General features: G+C 46.1%; 1 protein-coding gene across 3 annotated transcripts in view; it reads right to left on the minus strand.

Annotated features, from left to right (window-relative positions):
- The window catches only part of LOC122471525 (katanin interacting protein), a 194466-nt gene that overhangs the window by 175862 nt on the left and 762 nt on the right, over window positions 1-17842 (minus strand). Inside the window, exon 1 of one of the 3 annotated variants that reach the window (XM_043560245.1) lies at window positions 6124-6293. The exons of the other annotated variants lie outside the window; for them this stretch is intronic. Coding sequence (XP_043416180.1) covers window positions 6124-6214 — 91 coding nt within the window. The 5' untranslated portion in view covers window positions 6215-6293. Of the gene's footprint in view, window positions 1-6123; window positions 6294-17842 lie in introns of those variants that run through there. 3 annotated transcript variants of the gene reach the window in all.

Genomic DNA, 17842 nt, shown 5'->3' on the forward strand with positions numbered 1-17842 from the left:
GCGATTTATGAGGAAATCACAACCACGTGTCCCGTGAGCCAAGAGCACGCCAAAGCAGGAGGAAGAAAGCTTAGTGATGACTCATCAAGAGGCAAGAAGTGGGGACCGAGTCTCAGAGGAAAGATGTTTGTCTCTGGTTGTGGTCGCTTCTGGTAGGTCTACACAGGTGTGGGGGACCTCATAGCCGTGATAAAGCACAAGTCAAGGGACGATGCTCTTTCCAAGAAAGTGAAAATAAGGGGAAAAGCAAAGGTCCACAGATGACCCTCTGACCATGGCCAAATTTTGGCACCAATATTATAAAAGGATCTAGAAAAGAGGCCGCTGGAGAGTGCATAGACACTCTGGATTACACAGCCTCGTGGTATGATAGACGTCTTCTGGGTTGTCTGCTCAGCTCACAGGGACACCCTAAACTGCTTCCTTCTCTCCCACTCTCCTCCCTGTCCTCAGCGGGGAGCTCCCTGGCAGCCATGACGTGGTACAGGACCCCAACCCCAGTATGGCGCACTGGGGATGGGCCCCTGACCCAACCGCAGTCGATCAGAATGCCAGCCCCAGGAATTTGACGTTGGTTTGGAAAGACAGAGAAGACAGAGGGCCAGAGCAGGGCTATTTCCACCTGTGAACTTTGATGCGGTCGGCACCCTCCTGCCCTGGGGGACAGACTGACACAGAACGCCAAGGCAGAAAGAACAGATCTGAAATTGACTGCATACCTGTCTTTGCGTTCCACAGACACCCACTTAATGTACCACTGACATGCTGGATGCCAACAGCGGGGGAAGGCCGTATGTGTGTGCGGACAGCGGGTATATGACACCTCTCTGTACTTTCTACTCAATTTTGCTATCCACCTAAAATTGCTCTAAACAAGCTTATTAATTAAAAAAAGAAAAAAAGACCCAGAATCACGGATCAGGTGATCTGGGTCGTTGGGCCAATTTTATCCCAACCTCCTGCCCCCTGATGCTCTGGAGCAGGAACTAGGGTGGACAGCACCCAGAAACCCTTGTCCACACCTGCCCTAGCTGTCAGTCAAGGGACTCGTCGTAGGCCTGAAGGCCAACGAGAGGGGATGGCATGTCGGGTGGTAGGGCACGCGGGGCAGCACCAGGAGCCTGAAGATTGGCCTGGAGCTCGAAGGGGACAGAGAGGGCTGGAGACCAGGGTGTTCTACAGAAGCAGTCCCGAGGCGAGTAGGATGCCAGTAGGAACAAAAAGGGCCCAGAGTGAAGCTGGGGAGAAGGAAAGCAGAGCTAGCCCAGGGGCAAACAAGGCAGTCCCCAGAGCCTGGCTACAGCTCCTCCAATGCTAGTCAGACACATGCCAAGGGACCTGGTCCAGTGGACAGCTGACCAGTTTACGGGAGCTTGGACAAGTCGCAGGATCCCACAGGATCTCTCTGGGCCATATTTTCTTCCTATTTTTTTTTTTTAAATTAAAAAGAATTTTTTTTTAACGTTTATTTCTGAGAGAGACGGGGCATGAGTGGGGGAGGGGCAGAGAGAGAGGGCGACACAGAATCCGACGCAGGCTCCTCCGGGCTCCGAGCTGTCAGCACAGAGCCCGAAGCAGGGCTCAAACCTGAGAACCATGAGATCATGACCTGAGCCGAAGTCAGATGCTGAACCGACTGAGTCACCCAGGTGCCCCATTTTGTTTTTAAATTTTAAATGAGAGTTAGGCTAAATCACCTCTGGGGTTGCTTTTCATCTCTAAAATTCTGTTACGCCAACAGAGAACAGTAAGAAAAGTCTTAAGGTGGGCCATAAAAACAAAACATTAATACAAAGAACACAGAGCTTGACTACTGAATTTTGAAAGCAAATCTCTCTCCTGGAGTTCGTTAGAAGCTTCTTATTCACGGGGCGCCTGGGTGGCTCAGTTGCTTAAGCAACCAACTCTTGATTTCGGCTCAGGTCAAGATCTTGCGGTTGTGGGATCAAGCTGCGCGTTGGGATCCGCCGTGAGCGTGAAGCCTGCTTGGGATTCTCTCTCTCCTTGTCTCTCTGCCTCTTCCCCACTCACGCTCATGCACTCTCTTTCTCTCAAAATAAATACATCAACTTCAAAAGGAGCTTCAGGGCGCCTGGGTGGCGCAGTCGGTTAAGCGTCCGACTTCAGCCAGGTCACGATCTCGCGGTCCGTGAGTTCGAGCCCCGCGTCGGGCTCTGGGCTGATGGCTCGGAGCCTGGAGCCTGTTTCCGATTCTGTGTCTCCCTCTCTCTCTGCCCCTCCCCCGTTCATGCTCTGTCTCTCTCTGTCCCAAAAAGAAATAAACGTTGAAAAAAAAAAAATTTCAAAAGGAGCTTCTCGTTCATTAAATTGGGAAACAATTTGCTTACTTCCCAGTGAAGAAAATTCACTCTAATTATACACGCTTGTTCCCTAACGCCTGTGTCCTCAGGCCACTGAGCCCCTCTCTCTCTGTTCCAGGAAGCTCAATGTGGAGGCTGCTCCTTCTCACCAAGGACGGAAGAAATGAGATTACATTGCCCCTGTCTACTGCACTTAGCTTCTCGGAGTATCTTCCTACTTATATCTCGTTTTATTCTCATGACAGTCAGGGAGGGAGGTGGAAGAAGGTGACATTAATATCAATAAATGCTGCTTGCAAAATTAAGGGGGTGTTCCCCTGCATTTTGCAAGGTGACCTGTCAGCGTCAGCCATGAGACGATAAATAAGGCCAAATGTAAATGATACACGTGTACGTCGCGTTACAAAACCGATGTGTGCCTGGGGAAAAGGAAAAAAAAAAAAAAAAGGTGTGAATGCATATAATACTACGCTCCCACTTATGACTTCAGAGAGATTTTATCTGCACTTTGGATTTGTTTTCAATGGTTCGAGGATTCTGACACTTTGGTTTTACTTTGCTCTGGAGGCAGACAATAACATTCATCGCTGCCATTTAGAAGGGAGGTGCATCTTGCCTGGATGCCAGCTTCTGAAGCCAGCAGGCGAGGGAAAACCAGCGTCAAAATTACCCTCAAACAAGCCTTAAGCCTCCTGTGAAGTGCAGTCCCCAGGACACAGCCTTTTACGTCCACTGCTGTGGACTACTTAGGACGTGAAATGTACGGTGCATGATAAAAATACACATGCCTGATATCATTTGATGGGTATTTCTAATTAAATTATTCATATTGTAATTAGTCCCTCTATTTTTCCTTTAGGGTAGAAGAAGAGTGGCAGCGGGGGAGGCTGAGGACCAGGCACCAAGTTCAAGAATGTGAATGCTCCACTGAACCGGACACCTACTACGTGCCAGGGTCAACACACAGCCTTCATCCCCTGCATCCTCAGAACCACTCCTGCAGGTCAGGGGTCAGTGAACTTGTCTCGTAAAAGGCCAGACGGTAAAGATTTTGGCGAGAGAACAGCTACAGACTATATGTAAACAAATGGGCACAACTGTGTTCCAATAAAACTTTATTCACAAATGCAGGCTGCAGGCCAGTTGTCAGCCCGGTTGGTCACAGTTTGCTGACTCTTGCTTTAGCTGGACAGCACCATGGGGAGCTTGGGTGGCTCAGTCAGTAAAGCATCCAACTTCAGCTCAGGTCACGATCTCACAGTTTGTGGGTTCGAGCCCTGCATCGGGCTCTGTGCTGACAGCTCGGAGCCTGGAGGCTGCTTTCAGTGTCTCTCTCTCTCTCTATCTCTCTCTCTCTCTCTCTCTGCCCCTCCCCCACTCATGCTCTCTCACTCTCTCTAAAACAATAAATAAACATTAAAAAAAACAGGTGGACAGTACTATGCCCTTGGCACAAACCAAGGAAGAAATGAGACACAAACTTTGAGTGAGTGATTGAGCTGCTTTTTCAAGGCCACACAAATGTATCTGGTAAGTGACAGGGCTCAGTGTGCTCCTAATCATGAGCATCACTAACATTATCACAATCACAAGCATGTTAATCGCTGCCATTACCATGTGAGCTCACCTTAGTCAGGTTTACTGTGTGCCCGGCACTGAGCTCAAGGCTAAGTACGTGAACCAACTCATGTGCTCCTCTCGGCTACCCAAGAAACAGGCACTATTATCATCCCACTTGTCAGATGCGGTCACTGAGATCCAAAGAGGTTAGGAAGCTTGCCCAGTATCACGCAGCTAGTGACTAGAGAAGCCTCAACCTGGATCTGAGCAGTCTGGCTCCAGAGCCTACGCTCCTAACCACTGGGCCACACTGCTCCTCAGTCAGGGCTTTGAAGACAAGTACAAGAACACCGGAATGTGCCGGGGAGGGAGTCTGATTTAAGGAATTCTTTCTGCGACGCAGCTTTTGAGTATACTTTGCACTCCTAGAGCAATTCATAAGGGGGTTAGATAAAAATGATGCCCCAATTATCCAAGAAGATGGCGTTGCCGGCCAGCCAGGTAAATGCCATAAAGTGGCCAAAATGGTAAGGCTCGGCATTAGACGCTCACTCCCATCTACTCAGGTGAAATGCTCAGCCTCGGCAGAAAGAGTTGGGCTTTGGAGAACAGATTCAGTGGAAAGAGGGGCCATGCAGGGACCTCCCCAGTTCAAAGGAGCTTCGAACAAAGAGCTTGTTTCTCTCCACTGGGGTGTGGTGCCGCCATGAGGTTACTCAAATGAGCTGATTTCTTCTGTTGTCCAAATACGAGGGCTTATGTTGCTCTCATTTTATATATCTCTGGAACTTTATTTAAATGACAAACATCTCACTGAAATACCACTTACTCTCACCAATCCGACTGGCAAAAATCAGAGGCTTGACAAGATAGCGTTGGCGAGAGCTAGAAAGCTGGTGGGAGCTTTGAGCACTGCGGGGGGAAGTACAAAATGACAGACTCCCTTTGGAAAGGTGTTTTGACAATATCCTCAAAAGTACGAATGCATTTTTCCTTTGGGGCTAGCAATATCGCTTCCAGGAACCTACTGTAAAGAATCACCTCCACGAATGGGAAACAAATGCACAAGGGTATTCACTGTATCACAATTTGCAATAACAACTGTTGGAAATGATGGGTGAGTCCGTCAGTAGGGACTGGCTGAATAGGGTGAATCCACAAATGAAATGGAATGCTGGAAGAAAGAATGGGCAAGCTGCTTATATATAAGACAGTCATATGTCAAGTGAAAAAAAAATCAATCGGCAGAAAAGTATATGTAGGATGCGAGCTTTTCTCTAAGAAAGAGGAAAAGAAGACTACATGGGTTCTGTTTGTGTAGAGAGAACCACCCAGAGGTACATGCACAAATGCAACAGCTCACTGTCACTTTTTCTGACGTTTATATATTTATTTTGAGGGAGAGAAAGCATGGAAGGGGCAGAGAGAGAGGGAGAGCGAGAGAATCCCAAGCAGGCTCCGTATGGTCAATGCAACACCCAATGCGGGCTGGAACTCACGAACCGTGAGACGATGTACAAGCCTAAATCAAGAGTCGGATGCTTAACCGACTGAACAATCCAGGGTGCCTCACTGTTACTTTTTATATTGTTTTGATGTTTGAATGGTTTGGACCCATTTTCTATCGAGAAAATTAAAAGAAACTGAAAATATTAAATGTCCAAAAGCCAGATTCAAATGAAAAACAAAACAAAACCAAACAATGGGAAATGCTGTAGAACGTTCCCATGAGAGAACCTAAGAGGGTGGTCTACGGGGGGAGAGGGGAGTAGCCTCTGTGAACTTCAGCACCCCGAAGCTTTGCCGGAAAGACAACGCGATATTTTAGGAAAAAGAAAAAAGCAAGAACAAGGAAAGGAAAATCAAGACCTGTCCGGATGGGTTGCCTGGGAATCGTGGTTTCCTAGTGCTTACAGAGCATCTACACGCGCCCCCCCCCCCAACTCCATGTTCTTCCCCAGGTGAGAGCTCTTAAGATTCCCTTACCATGCACAACAAAGCCACGTGGCTCAGAGAAGCAAAGTAACTTGCCCAAGGTCACAGAGCAAGGAAGGGAAAGAACCTGGTTAACAACCAGTCATTCTGGCTGCTAATCCAGTGTTCAGTACACCCTGGTGCCTGCCGGCACCCCCTTGTCAAGCCCAGGAATGGGAGCAGCCCGCCCCCATGTGCCTTCAGCCCCATGCCAGCTTCCTGGACCTTGATCGTGACTTCCACCTGCAGCCTTGGTTTGCAAAGATACCTGTGGCAGAGTAAGGAGGCAGGGAGGCGGACCCAGAAGGCTGCCCAGCCTCAAGGGCAATCACTGTTTGGCTCCTGCCGCCTGTTTCCATGCAGGAATGCGGGCCCCGGTCTTGTTGGATCAGATTTTTCCAGAAGTCCAGTCTTAGAAGACGGCTTCTAATTTTTAAATATTGACAATTACAAAAAAAAAAAAATGTAAAGCTCTGTACAGATGCAACAAAACAGGCTTCTAGTTTCTAGCCTAATAGGTAACTAGGCAGAAGACTAGAAAATTTTCCATTATTTACCTCGATGCCGCGGAACCATGGCAAGGGGGAGGGGGGCGAGGGGGAGAGCTCTTTAAGGAAATTTCATCATAGCAACAGAAATCTGTTAGACAAAAAGCGTGACTGTTTGGAAGACAGGTAAACGTGGGCTCTGCGACACACTTTCAAATTCTTTCAAATTCCCCATGTGCTGCCTCCAGGCTGGTTCTGGGACTTGAAGTTACATTCTGTCTCCTGAAAGCCCGAAACAATATCCCTGTCACTCTTCCTTTGCATTTTCCGTGTAACTCAAATTCCCGGGACCCAGTTTACTGCCAAATTACCTGAGATAAACAAGTCATGCTAAGATCCTCTTTTCCTCTCCAAACCCAAACAGCAGCTGGCAGCTAGAAATGGTTATTTATAACCTGCACACTGTTATGCACATTTTCTTGTGCACTTCTAAAAATGCTTAGCCGTGCATTCTTTGGCTGCCTTCATAATTAGATGAGAGCCTGGGGACAATGCCGTGCGGTAGCAGAGAAGGTAGGCTCTGGGTCAGCCTGTCTGGCTCAGCTGCTTCTCATTACCTGTTTGGAAACCCCGATACCGTAATTCCATTTCGGTCTATTGTCAGTGTTAAGACAGTACAAATGAAACGATTAGAGCAGTGCCCTGCACACAGTAGGTGATGGGGTTGGGAGTGGGGGTGGGGAGCTGGAGCTGATGGCCAAGAAAGAATTCTTGAGATGTCTTTGGGGCAAAAAGCAGACTTCTTAAAGCACGGGGACAGGGCCCATGGGCAGAAAGAGCTGCACTGGGGTTGTGAAGAGTACTATTATACACTATGGAGTTGGAGGAGGTAAAGTCAAGAGGAAGTTTCTTAAAAGGGATTTTCCCGTATGCTAAAGCCTCACAGGTCACCGGAGGCCTAGCTCTTGTCAAGCTAAGGTTGTTTTTCCCTCTAGCAAAGCATTAACATTAAGACCATAGGGAGTTCCTGGAGAAGGTTTTACTCGGCGGCCTCAAGTGTTTGTCACCTGGCTGCAGGTTATAAGGAAATTTAATTTTACCTGCCATTTCCCTCTTGCCTTTGTTCCCCACATCACTATGGAGGGGAGGGTGATGTTGGGGCTCCAGGAAACAAGCCTACAGGTTTCTGGAGATTAGGCTATTGATAAGATTGCCTTTTTCTTGTCATTTACTAAGGTATTTGCAAATGGATGGAGACTCGTGGCCTGCAGGACTGCGATCTCTATCCGTTAACCCGTTAACCCGATCTCTATCCGTTAACCGTTTGTTTTCCGTCCTTTCCTTTGTTCTTGGGCAGCCAGGAGTCCACGAGGAATATACGGATCCCACCTGGGGTGGGGGATGGGAGGTATGCTAGCTTGTGCTTGGCCTTCGGCTTGCCTTATGCTCCCTCATCAGAAGAGACATCAGTAGACATCCCTGGAGTCTGTGAATGAATGAACGAATGAACGACCAAATTTTTTGAATGGATAAATGCTGGGAGGACAAGAGGTAAGTGTACGAGAAGCTGTAAAGACTTCATCTTCTCTCACAGTGTATTTTCCTGATCCTTCCCCCCCTCCTTTTTCTCAGATGGTGAAATGAAATATGACGAAGTGGGTTTAATACACCACTGGAGATAATTGGAAAATATTGATTTTTTTTTTCATTTGAAACGGTAAAGATAAGAAAGTGCCACACTTCTGGAATCTGATCAGTGGCTTATGTGACAACATGCTTCCCAGGCTAAAATGCACTTTGGTCGGCCTCTGTATCCATCACACAAGTTCCCAAACGCATTCCAACTACACCCGCCAGCCCAGCCCCATCCTTCCATCCCAGCTCCTGGCCGAACACAAGTGGGGACACGGCGTTTGTGAATCTATGTGAGCACGTGCGTACACATACAAATTAAAGTGTCTTCTCAGTATTTGCGTTCCACACCCCCCACCCCAATGATCGGCAAAACAGCCCCGGAAACCGTAAGAAATGATGCATGAGATCCCCCAGAATCCTAAAGAAAAAGATACATTCCTGCCTCTGACAGCTAATTTTTACTGAGAACCTATTAAGTACTGGGTACCATTTTAAGAGTTTTATTTATGTTTATTTATTTTTGAGAGAGAGAGAGAGAGAGAGTGGGGAAGGGGCAGAGAGAGGGGGGCAGAGGATCTGAAATGGGCTCTGTGCAGCAGAAAGCTGCATGCAGGGCTCGAACTCACCAACCGAGATCATGACCTGAGCTGAAGTTGGATGCTTAACTGACTGAGCCACCCAGGGGCTCTGTTAAGGGCTTTATTTTTTAATTTACTTTTTAAAGTAAACTTTTAAAAGTCTTTTTTAATTTTATTTTAGAGAAAGAGAGAGAGAGAGAGAGTGCAGGGGTGGGGGAGAGGGACAGAGTGGGGGGAGAGAGAGAGAGAGAGAGGGAGAGAGAGGGAGAGAGAGAGAATCTTAAGCAGGCTTCACACTCAGTGCAGAGCCCGAGGCGGGGCTCGATCCCAGGACCGTGGGATCATGACCTGGGCCAAAATCAAAACGGTCAGATGCTCAACTGACTGAGCCACCCAGGCGCCCCTTAAGGGCTTTAAATAGATGAATTCATATGATTCTCACGGCAGCCTTTTGACGTAGTCCTCCTATTAATCTCTATTTTATGATTTAAGAGTCCAGGCACTGAGAGATGAAGTACCTAATCTCCCAAGGTCATGTGGCCTCAGGACCAGAACCCCCTTGGTCGGTCTCCGCACTCTGCTCCTTCCTCTCCTCTCCAAGATGAGGAAGGCTCACAGAGTGAGCACCTCTAACTTGAACAGGGAGAGCAGGAGAGCGAGTCCAATCCTCTGCCCTGGTTTTTTCAGAGTTGCCTTCTGCGGGCTTAAAATAAAATCTCCACCTCAAATCATGCAAGAGGCATGACTTCCCACCACAAAGGCTCATCAGGAGGGAGGCTTTGCAATGGCGGTGGGGCGGGTACAGAAACGGATCCAGGCTGGTTCTCCCGCAAGTGGCCACCTTAACTCCCCAGGCCTCGGCCTCCACATCTGATAAATGACAGCAATCAGACCAGATCGGAAGTTACTCAACTGGCTGAATCCAGGCCACAGACATTTGTTTGGTCTCCATAATGTTTTAAAAAAAATTTTTTTTTGCAGCCAACAGCTTGGGAGATTTCACATTTTAAAATCCTGAGTTCTGGGGAAAAAAAAAAAAAGAAATCCTGAGTTCTGGATTGTTTTTGAAAAACTAGAAGATCTGGCAACACCAGGCTTGCCTTCCTGCCTGGCAACAGTTGTCAGGAGCCGGCAGATGGCTGGTATCCTCTGGTTCCTGGCCCCCTAGCTCTCTGTCTCGCTGCCACTTTGGTCTGACAGGCTTCTCCCTACAGTAAAGATGAAAGTGAAGGTCTGTGTGTCCACACCTCTAGCAAAAGTGAGAATCATTACCATCATCACCCTAATTGCAGCTAGCACATTTATACTTATCGTATGCCAGGTCCTGATCTAAGGGCTTTGCATCCATGAACGCATTTAATTTTCACAATAACACCAGGAGATGGAACAATTATTATCTCTTTTCTACAGATGATGGAGGTATGGAAGAGGCTACATGCTTCAAGGAATTAGTAGACAATCGAGTCCTTTATGACATGGAGGAATAGTCCCAGGTATGCAAAGTGTACGTAGGTGTTGAAAGAATCTGACATCAAGCAGCATAATGAAATAAACCCCAAGTCACTGTGGTCATTTACATTACCTGCCTGGACCCTGCAGGCTTCTAAACGTGTATTCCTGCACGGGATCCTCAGAGTTTGGAAATCTATCAGATTCCCTGGACTAGATCTGTTAAGTCCCTCCTGGATCTAACTGTCTGTGATTTTAGGTAGGTTCATAAAAAGGTACATAAATAGTTTGGGATTCTTGAGAGAGTGTGTGCGTGCGTGCACACACACACACACACACACACACACATCGCATTGCAAGGTCACTCAGAGTTTATAAGAGTGTGGTGGTCCCTGCAGGGCTTTTGTGGTTGGTGACCAGTCATCTGTGATGCCCCACCTTCCTGCCTGGTGCTGCATTTGCCTATAACCCTCCAATGACATGTTAAGTCTCCAGAGAATCCATCAGCTACGGGGGGGGTCAAGGCAGCATCAGAGTTAGAAATGAGGCAGGAGATAGGGGTGATGGTGACTCACTGGGGCAGAAAATGGGGGAAGAATGCTAGCTGAAAAATAGAGGGAGTACAGACTAACAGAGGCCAGGGGTACAGTTAAGGTAGCCAGGTCAGGACATATTATTAGGACTGGGCTGAACTACTCCAAAGGGCAACGTCTGGGGAAAGAGGAAGATTGAGCTGCAAGGACTTTTTCCCTGCCTGCTTTATGGAGACCAGCTACCAATTCGCTAAGGGACAAATCAGTTCATCTCTTCCCTGATTATGACGTCAGCCCAGCAAACACTCATGTACATCTCCCTGTGCCACTCCTTGGGCCAAGTGTTGGGCGTATAAAGGAACAGGAGTGGGTCTCTATCCCCAAAGAGGAGAAAAGGCTCGGAGCCCAACACCTGTAATATAGCATGGGACATGAGGGCTATGGGATCCCGTCATGTGGGAGGATTAATTCAGCAGGTGATGTCGGTCACCATCATCTACAGCGTGGAGGTGACTTGAAAGAAGGAGACAGCTGGCAGGGAACACGGCAAGGGGAAGGCAGGGAGGTGGAAAAGAATATAGCATATGCAAGAAACAGCCAGCTTTCCGAGGTGGCTTGGGCAGGGGTTAATTTTCAGGTGCCCACAGGCTCAGGCGAATATTCTCAATGCAAGAAAAGAGCACTTGATGACAGGTGCTACCAGCCAGAAGAGGTCAAACTGCCATCACATGTCCAAGACCAAGGGGTGACCAATGTTCAGTGCTGGGGACCAGGGCTGTGTGGGAATGCAGGCCCAGCAGGGCCAAAGCACCCTTCTATCAAGAGACTAAATAGCCCTGGTTTTTATGGGAAATCACTATTTTTAAATATGGGAAAACACATCAACGGACCCAGTTCAGCCCAGTATAATACCTCTGGGCAGGAGGGTGGGTGGGTAGGTGGGTATCTAAATATGAGGTTAGAGACCAGCAGACCAACCAAGGGACAGGGGGAGGGAAAGACACTGTTTCCCCAGGGAAATTCTCTGATTTAAGGTGCTGTGTCTGATTTAAAGCTACAAGGGTCAAGCCGTTCAAATCCCACGGGGCATCAGCAGTCAGTCCAGTGCTATTGAGGGCAACTGATACTTCCTCACTCTTATATAAAGTGATCTGTAAACAGCACCAAGCTCCAGCTTCCAAGCAACCACACTGCTCCTTGTAAGCCCTCTCTTATGTGCAAACAGAGGAGCAGCCACAGAGTCAGATCCTGAGGGAGCCAAGAGCAAGGGTCAAGGGCAGTGCCTTTTTTTTTTTTTAATTTGCTTTTGAGAGAGAGAGAGAGAGAGAGAGAGAGAGAGAGAGAGAGCATGGGCAGGGGAGGGACAGAGAAAGAGAGGGAGACAAAGACTCTAAAGCAGGCTCCAGGCTCTGAACTGTCAACACAGAGCCCGATGTAGGGTCCGAACCCATGAACCATGAGATCGTGACCTGGGCGGAAGTCGGCCACTTAACCGACTGAGCCACCCAGGCGTCCCCAGGGCAGTGCCTTTTAAACTGTTTGTTCTTCCACCAGCCTAAGAGGGAGCCTCGCCCACAGACTCATCCCCTAGATGTGACAACCTGGCGACACCCTGGCAGGGACAAGTTTGAAACAGGTCTTTGACGACATACTCTAGACATACATAAATTCTAGAGTGTGCGCTTTATTTGGCGGAGTCCTGGTTCTGCTACCTGCTGGCCACGTGGGTGCAAATGGGCCCAATTACAGTGCGTAGCATATGGAGCTGTCTCAAGCGTCAAATCGAATGGATCCCCCATGGAAGGAGTCAGCAAACCTTTCCAGTGAAGGACCAGATAGTAAATACTTCCGGCTTTGTGGGCCATACGGTCTCTGTCACAACAAATCAGCTTTGCCAACGGAGCACGGAAACAGCCACAGACTGTGTGCATTTATATGCAGAGGGGGCTTAGCTATGTTCCAATAAAACTTTATTTGCAAAAGCCGGCAGTGAGGCAGATTCCTTTGAGAAAGGGGAAGACCTTCACGAATGTCATCTTCCAGGAACTCCCAGGTTGGATTCTAGTTATCTGTTTATGACTGGCTTTCTCACCAAACTATGAAGTTCTTTTCTTTCTTTTTTTTTTTTTTTGTTAGTTTATTTATTTATTTTGAGAGAGACAGAGACAGAGTGAGTGGGGGAGGGGCAGAGAGAGGGAGAAAGGATCCCAAGCAGGCTCTGCACCATCAGCCCAGAGCCCTACGAGGGGCTCGAACTCACGAGCTGTTGAGATCATGCCCTGAGCTGAAACCAAGAGTTGGACGCTCAACCGACTGAGCCACCCCAGACCATGAAGTTCTTAAGGGCAGGGAATATATCCCCCCCCCCTTTTTTTCAGATTGAAACTAAGTGAACAAGCATATACAGCACAGTATGCCCCACAGGAATAATTCATAAGGATTCCAACATTGCCCAAGTTAATATGAGAGTATAATTGTTGCTTCAGATGCCTATGGGGCCCAGGCAGGGAACGCAGGCAATGGAGTTCAGGTAGGTGGCCAGTCAGGTAGGTGCTGTGACAAATTGGAAAGGGCACCTCCTTTCTAAAAGGGTGGTCTCCGTTAGCTCTAGCTGTGAGGAGGTTGTTGCCTACAGAATTCTGATTCGGTGCTGAGAGACTTCATTGATTTTCAAAGAAAATCCCACAATCAGATATTTATGAGAAATCTCCCAATCTTCCAATGTTGACAACTCATTCAAAAATTGAAAAAACAAAACATTATGGGCCAAGTAAACAGGATTGTGGGCTCATTCGTTCGGAGGCCCCCAGTGTGTAACCTCTGACATAAAGAATTCGTTTTCAAATTTGCTACATCTTTCTTTTTTTTTTAAGATGAAAAATGTTGGAACTAATATGTTGAAAAAAAGAACTTTACAGGAAGTTTGTTTTTTTTCATTTTTTTTTCAACGTTTATTTATTTTTGGGACAGAGAGAGACAGAGCATGAACGGGGGAGGGGCAGAGAGAGAGGGAGACACAGAATCGGAAACAGGCTCCAGGCTCTGAGCCGTCAGCCCAGAGCCCGACGCGGGGCTCGAACTCCCGGACCGCGAGATTGTGACCTGGCTGAAGTCGGACGCCTAACCGACTGCGCCACCCAGGCGCCCCGTGGAAGTTTTAAGAGTAATACAATGAACTCCCCTTCACCTGGATCCAGTCTCAATCATCTTGAGATCTCTGGATTCTGGTGCCCAGAAGGAACTGGAATGTGGAGTTACTAAATGAATGCCCTAAGGAAGAATAAGCAAACCGTGCTGTGCCAAGTTCCTGTAGGTTAAAATCACAGCTGGGGATGAATACTGTGAAATAGGGAGAGGGGAGAAATGAACCCGACTCAAGGATGGGCGCAAAGAAGGAACGAAGACAGAACAGACAAAGAGATTACATGGACCACGTGTTTATTTTGCCCGCTGAATGCTTGCTTTATTTTATTTCATATCATTTTTGGCTTGGCTTATTTTACGTAGCAAGGGAAACAGACAAATCACCAGGAGCCCAGGTGAATACCACACCAGAATGAAACAGACCAGACACGTGGATAGCATACTTCCAACAAAACCTTACTAGTTCACTCGTCGCCCGTTTGGCAGTTGGGGCTTATTTAGACAAGCTAGGCTAAATTTCATCTTGGCGTTATTAATTCTATGAGAAAGTGTACTAAGCAAATGAACAGTATAAGCAGGGGAAATGTTGAATATTTGCTCTAGGGAGAGCAAAAGCAAATGAACAGCTTTAAAATCCTTTCTAATTATGTTGATGTGCTGAACTTTTGTCTAATTATTACGTTCCTTGAAAACTGAGTAGAAATTTTTTTTTCCTAAGCCATATTTTAAAAGCGCTGGGGGAAATGTGACTTTAACATAAAGATGAACCCTTCAGGGGCAAAAGACCGGGGGCGGCTGGGTGGCTCTGTCTGTTGAGTGTCGGATTTCGGCTCAGATCATGATCTCACAGTTCGTGAGTTCCAGCCCCACATTGGGCTCTGTGCTGACAGCTCAGAGCCTGGAGCCTGCTTCAGATTCTGTGTCTCCCTCTCTCTCTGCCCGCCCTCCCCCACCCCCCGACCCCCGCTCACGCTCTGTCTCTCTCTGTCTCTTGAAAATAAATAAACATCAAAAAATTTAATATATATCCGGGGCAGAAGACTCACACATTGCCAGTTTACTTTCAGGTAAATACAAAATGTAGCACGTCAGCTTTTCTTTTAAATAAACAGTGAGCTAATTACAAAGATTATTATTTGCTAGAGAGCTTCATCAGATTCCTTCCTCCCTCTTCCGCCAGCTGAAGTCTGCCCATTTGCAGCTAATGACAGCATTAGCTACCATGAGGAGCACTTTTTATATGCCAGACTTGGTGTTAAGTGCATTCATGCGTAGTCTTGTTCAATTCACCATTGGGCTAGCAAACAAAACAAAGTAAGCCTTCTCATCAGCTTGACTTTATTGACAGGAAAACTGAAGCTCAGAGGGGGTAAGAATACCCATCAAGATACGAATCCACAGATACACGGCCCCCGAAATATATCAGTATTACATTATGATGTATTGCAGAGCCAGATAAAACCTGCCCAAAGTCAAAACCAATGGGTCAGGAAAAATGTTGTGAAAAACCATGGTGATTTGGACATGCAGAATTAACCAAACTACAATCCAGTTTGGGGATACTTGGTAGATACTTAAGCTTTTGTAAGTTTAGGAAGTAAACATCCTTTTGATAAGGCCTACCTAGTTGGCTAGAATCACAATTCATCACGGTATGCTTCACTTTACCCAACAGGTATGTGCGTACAAAATTGTTGTGTAAATCTAAGTTAAAAATAGTAATGGAGGGGCGCCTGGGTGGCGCAGTCGGTTAAGCGTCCGACTTCAGCCAGGTCACGATCTCGCGGTCCGTGAGTTCGAGCCCCGCGTCGGGCTCTGGGCTGATGGCTCAGAGCCTGGAGCCTGTTTCCGATTCTGTGTCTCCCTCTCTCTCTGCCCCTCCCCCGCTCATGCTCTGTCTCTCTCTGTCCCAAAAATAAAATAATAAACATTGAAAAAAAAAATTAAAAAAAAAAATAGTAATGGAAAAAGGGATCCTTTGAATGCTAAATCTAATCTTAGGGCAAATGCTTTCTTAAAAGAGAACAAGCTTTTCTTGTTTGTGACCAGTCTGAAAATTAACAGGTTCCTCTATTAGGCCATGATAATGTTCTAGGAGTGCTGACATGGTAACAACGTAGACTTCTTGAAAATGGCCTACAGCAATAGTTCTCAAACTATCTTCTACAGACCCGAGGAGGAAAAGAGATCCACAAAGACAAAACTATTCTCATCATAATTCTAAAACTTTTTTTATTTACATCAGTCAATATTTGCACTGATGATGTGAAAGCAGCGGTAGGTAAAACTGCTTGTGGCCTGAATCTCTACAAGGCAGCAGCACCAAACTGTGTTATTAGTCATTATATTCTTTACTACCACACACTCACGATAAAACAAAACAAAACAAAAATCATTTTCACCTAAGAATATCCTTATAAAATAGTAGAAATTAGTATTATTAAATTTCATTCCTTGAGTACACTTTTTAATACTGTGTGTGACAAAATGGGAAGTACACATCGAGCACTTCTGCTATGTGCCAAAGTACAACAGTTGATCCCAGAAAACACTCATGTGCTTGTTTCAGTTACCAGCTGAACTAGCCACGTATGATACTGAATGCCATTTGCACTTAAATGAACAACAAACTATCATTATTCAAACTTTTCTCAAATATATATATAAAAAAAAATGAGTCTGTCCCAAATACCCAACTGACAGTGTTTGTTGCCCAAATGAAAACTTGTTTCTTACTACCTTGAGTTTAACAGCTTACATGGTAGTTATATTAACAAATGTGATTTTTTTGGATATCATAATGACATTCTATTTGATATTAATAATGGAATTTTTAAAATGTCAACATTTGGAAGATTTGTATAACTCGGTAAATCAACATTTCCTAAATGACAAACATTTAATGTAACAAAATCATGCATGGGTAAAATATCCACCCAAAGGGCGTGATAAACCAATGGATTTTAATACAATAGAGTATAAAAGTTCACCAATATGGTTTCAGATGCCACACTGTACATAACCTTCAAGAATTACCACTTGCTAAGTCTTGGATCAAAAAAGAATGGTATTTGAAAAGGCAATTAAAATAGTCCCTGCTCCAACTATATGTCTGTGTGAGGCCAGACTTTGCTCATATACATCAGCCAGAAAACACATGTTGGGTTGCCAAAGCCGAAATGAGAGTCTAGCTATTTTCTATCAAGCCAGACATTGAAGAGATTTAAGAAAATGTAAAATAATGCCACTACTACTCTTCCTACTACTTTTGGGGGCGGGGGCGCAAAGCTATGTTTCATTAAAATTATTATTTATATTCAGAAGTAATGGGTTCATTGTTATTTTTAAATAAGTTGATAAATGAATGTTTTAAGATTTTCTCAGCTTTAATTTCTGATATGGTAAATTTCACAGATCTACATAAACAACGCTCTTCTGAGGTAAGAGCATAAAGGAGTCCTGAGACCAAAAAAATTTGAGAACTGTTGTTCTGTAGAAACATTGCATTGATCTTCCCACGAGGCAAACTGCAAATGACATTTTACAGTACCTCTGAAGTACAAAGGGCAAAGCGTCTTTTAAGCACACATCAGACTATTCAATTAAAAAAAAAAAAAATCCCACACTGCATTAAGTGGCTATCACAAAGGAACAAATCCCTGTTAGTGGTGAAATGAGAAAACTGATCTGGATTCTAGCATAGACCCTAACAGTCTGTCTAAACGTTAGTCCTCCTATCTTCAAAATGAGATCCGAGTAGCCTATTTTTAGATTGCTTCCCATGGTCGATTCTATGATTCTAATCAGGGACCTCTAGACAGTGGCCCACAGGCTCCATCTGGCCTTCAGACTGATTGGCTGTCCCGGTATTTAGAGAAGTGCCCCAGGAAAATAATAGGTTGGAGCCGAGTGAGACGCTTTCCTTTCAAAAGGCGAATTGATTTTCAGTCGCAGCCCAATCCAGCCCGCCAGACTTGTCCCTACAGATATCTGCATTTGCAGCTTCTGGAATGAAGAGCCTCTGAAACCCGCTTCAAATCTCAAACTCCGTAATTTGGTTCCAGAGGCAGAGTGTCTGGCTTTCTTACCCACCCTGCCACTTGTGGGCTGTTTGGTTAGGGGCAAGTTAACTTCTTTGAGCCCCAGTTGCTTCATTTGCA

Source organism: Prionailurus bengalensis, chromosome E3, assembly GCF_016509475.1.
Source record: "Prionailurus bengalensis isolate Pbe53 chromosome E3, Fcat_Pben_1.1_paternal_pri, whole genome shotgun sequence".
NCBI lineage: Eukaryota > Metazoa > Chordata > Mammalia > Carnivora > Felidae > Prionailurus > Prionailurus bengalensis.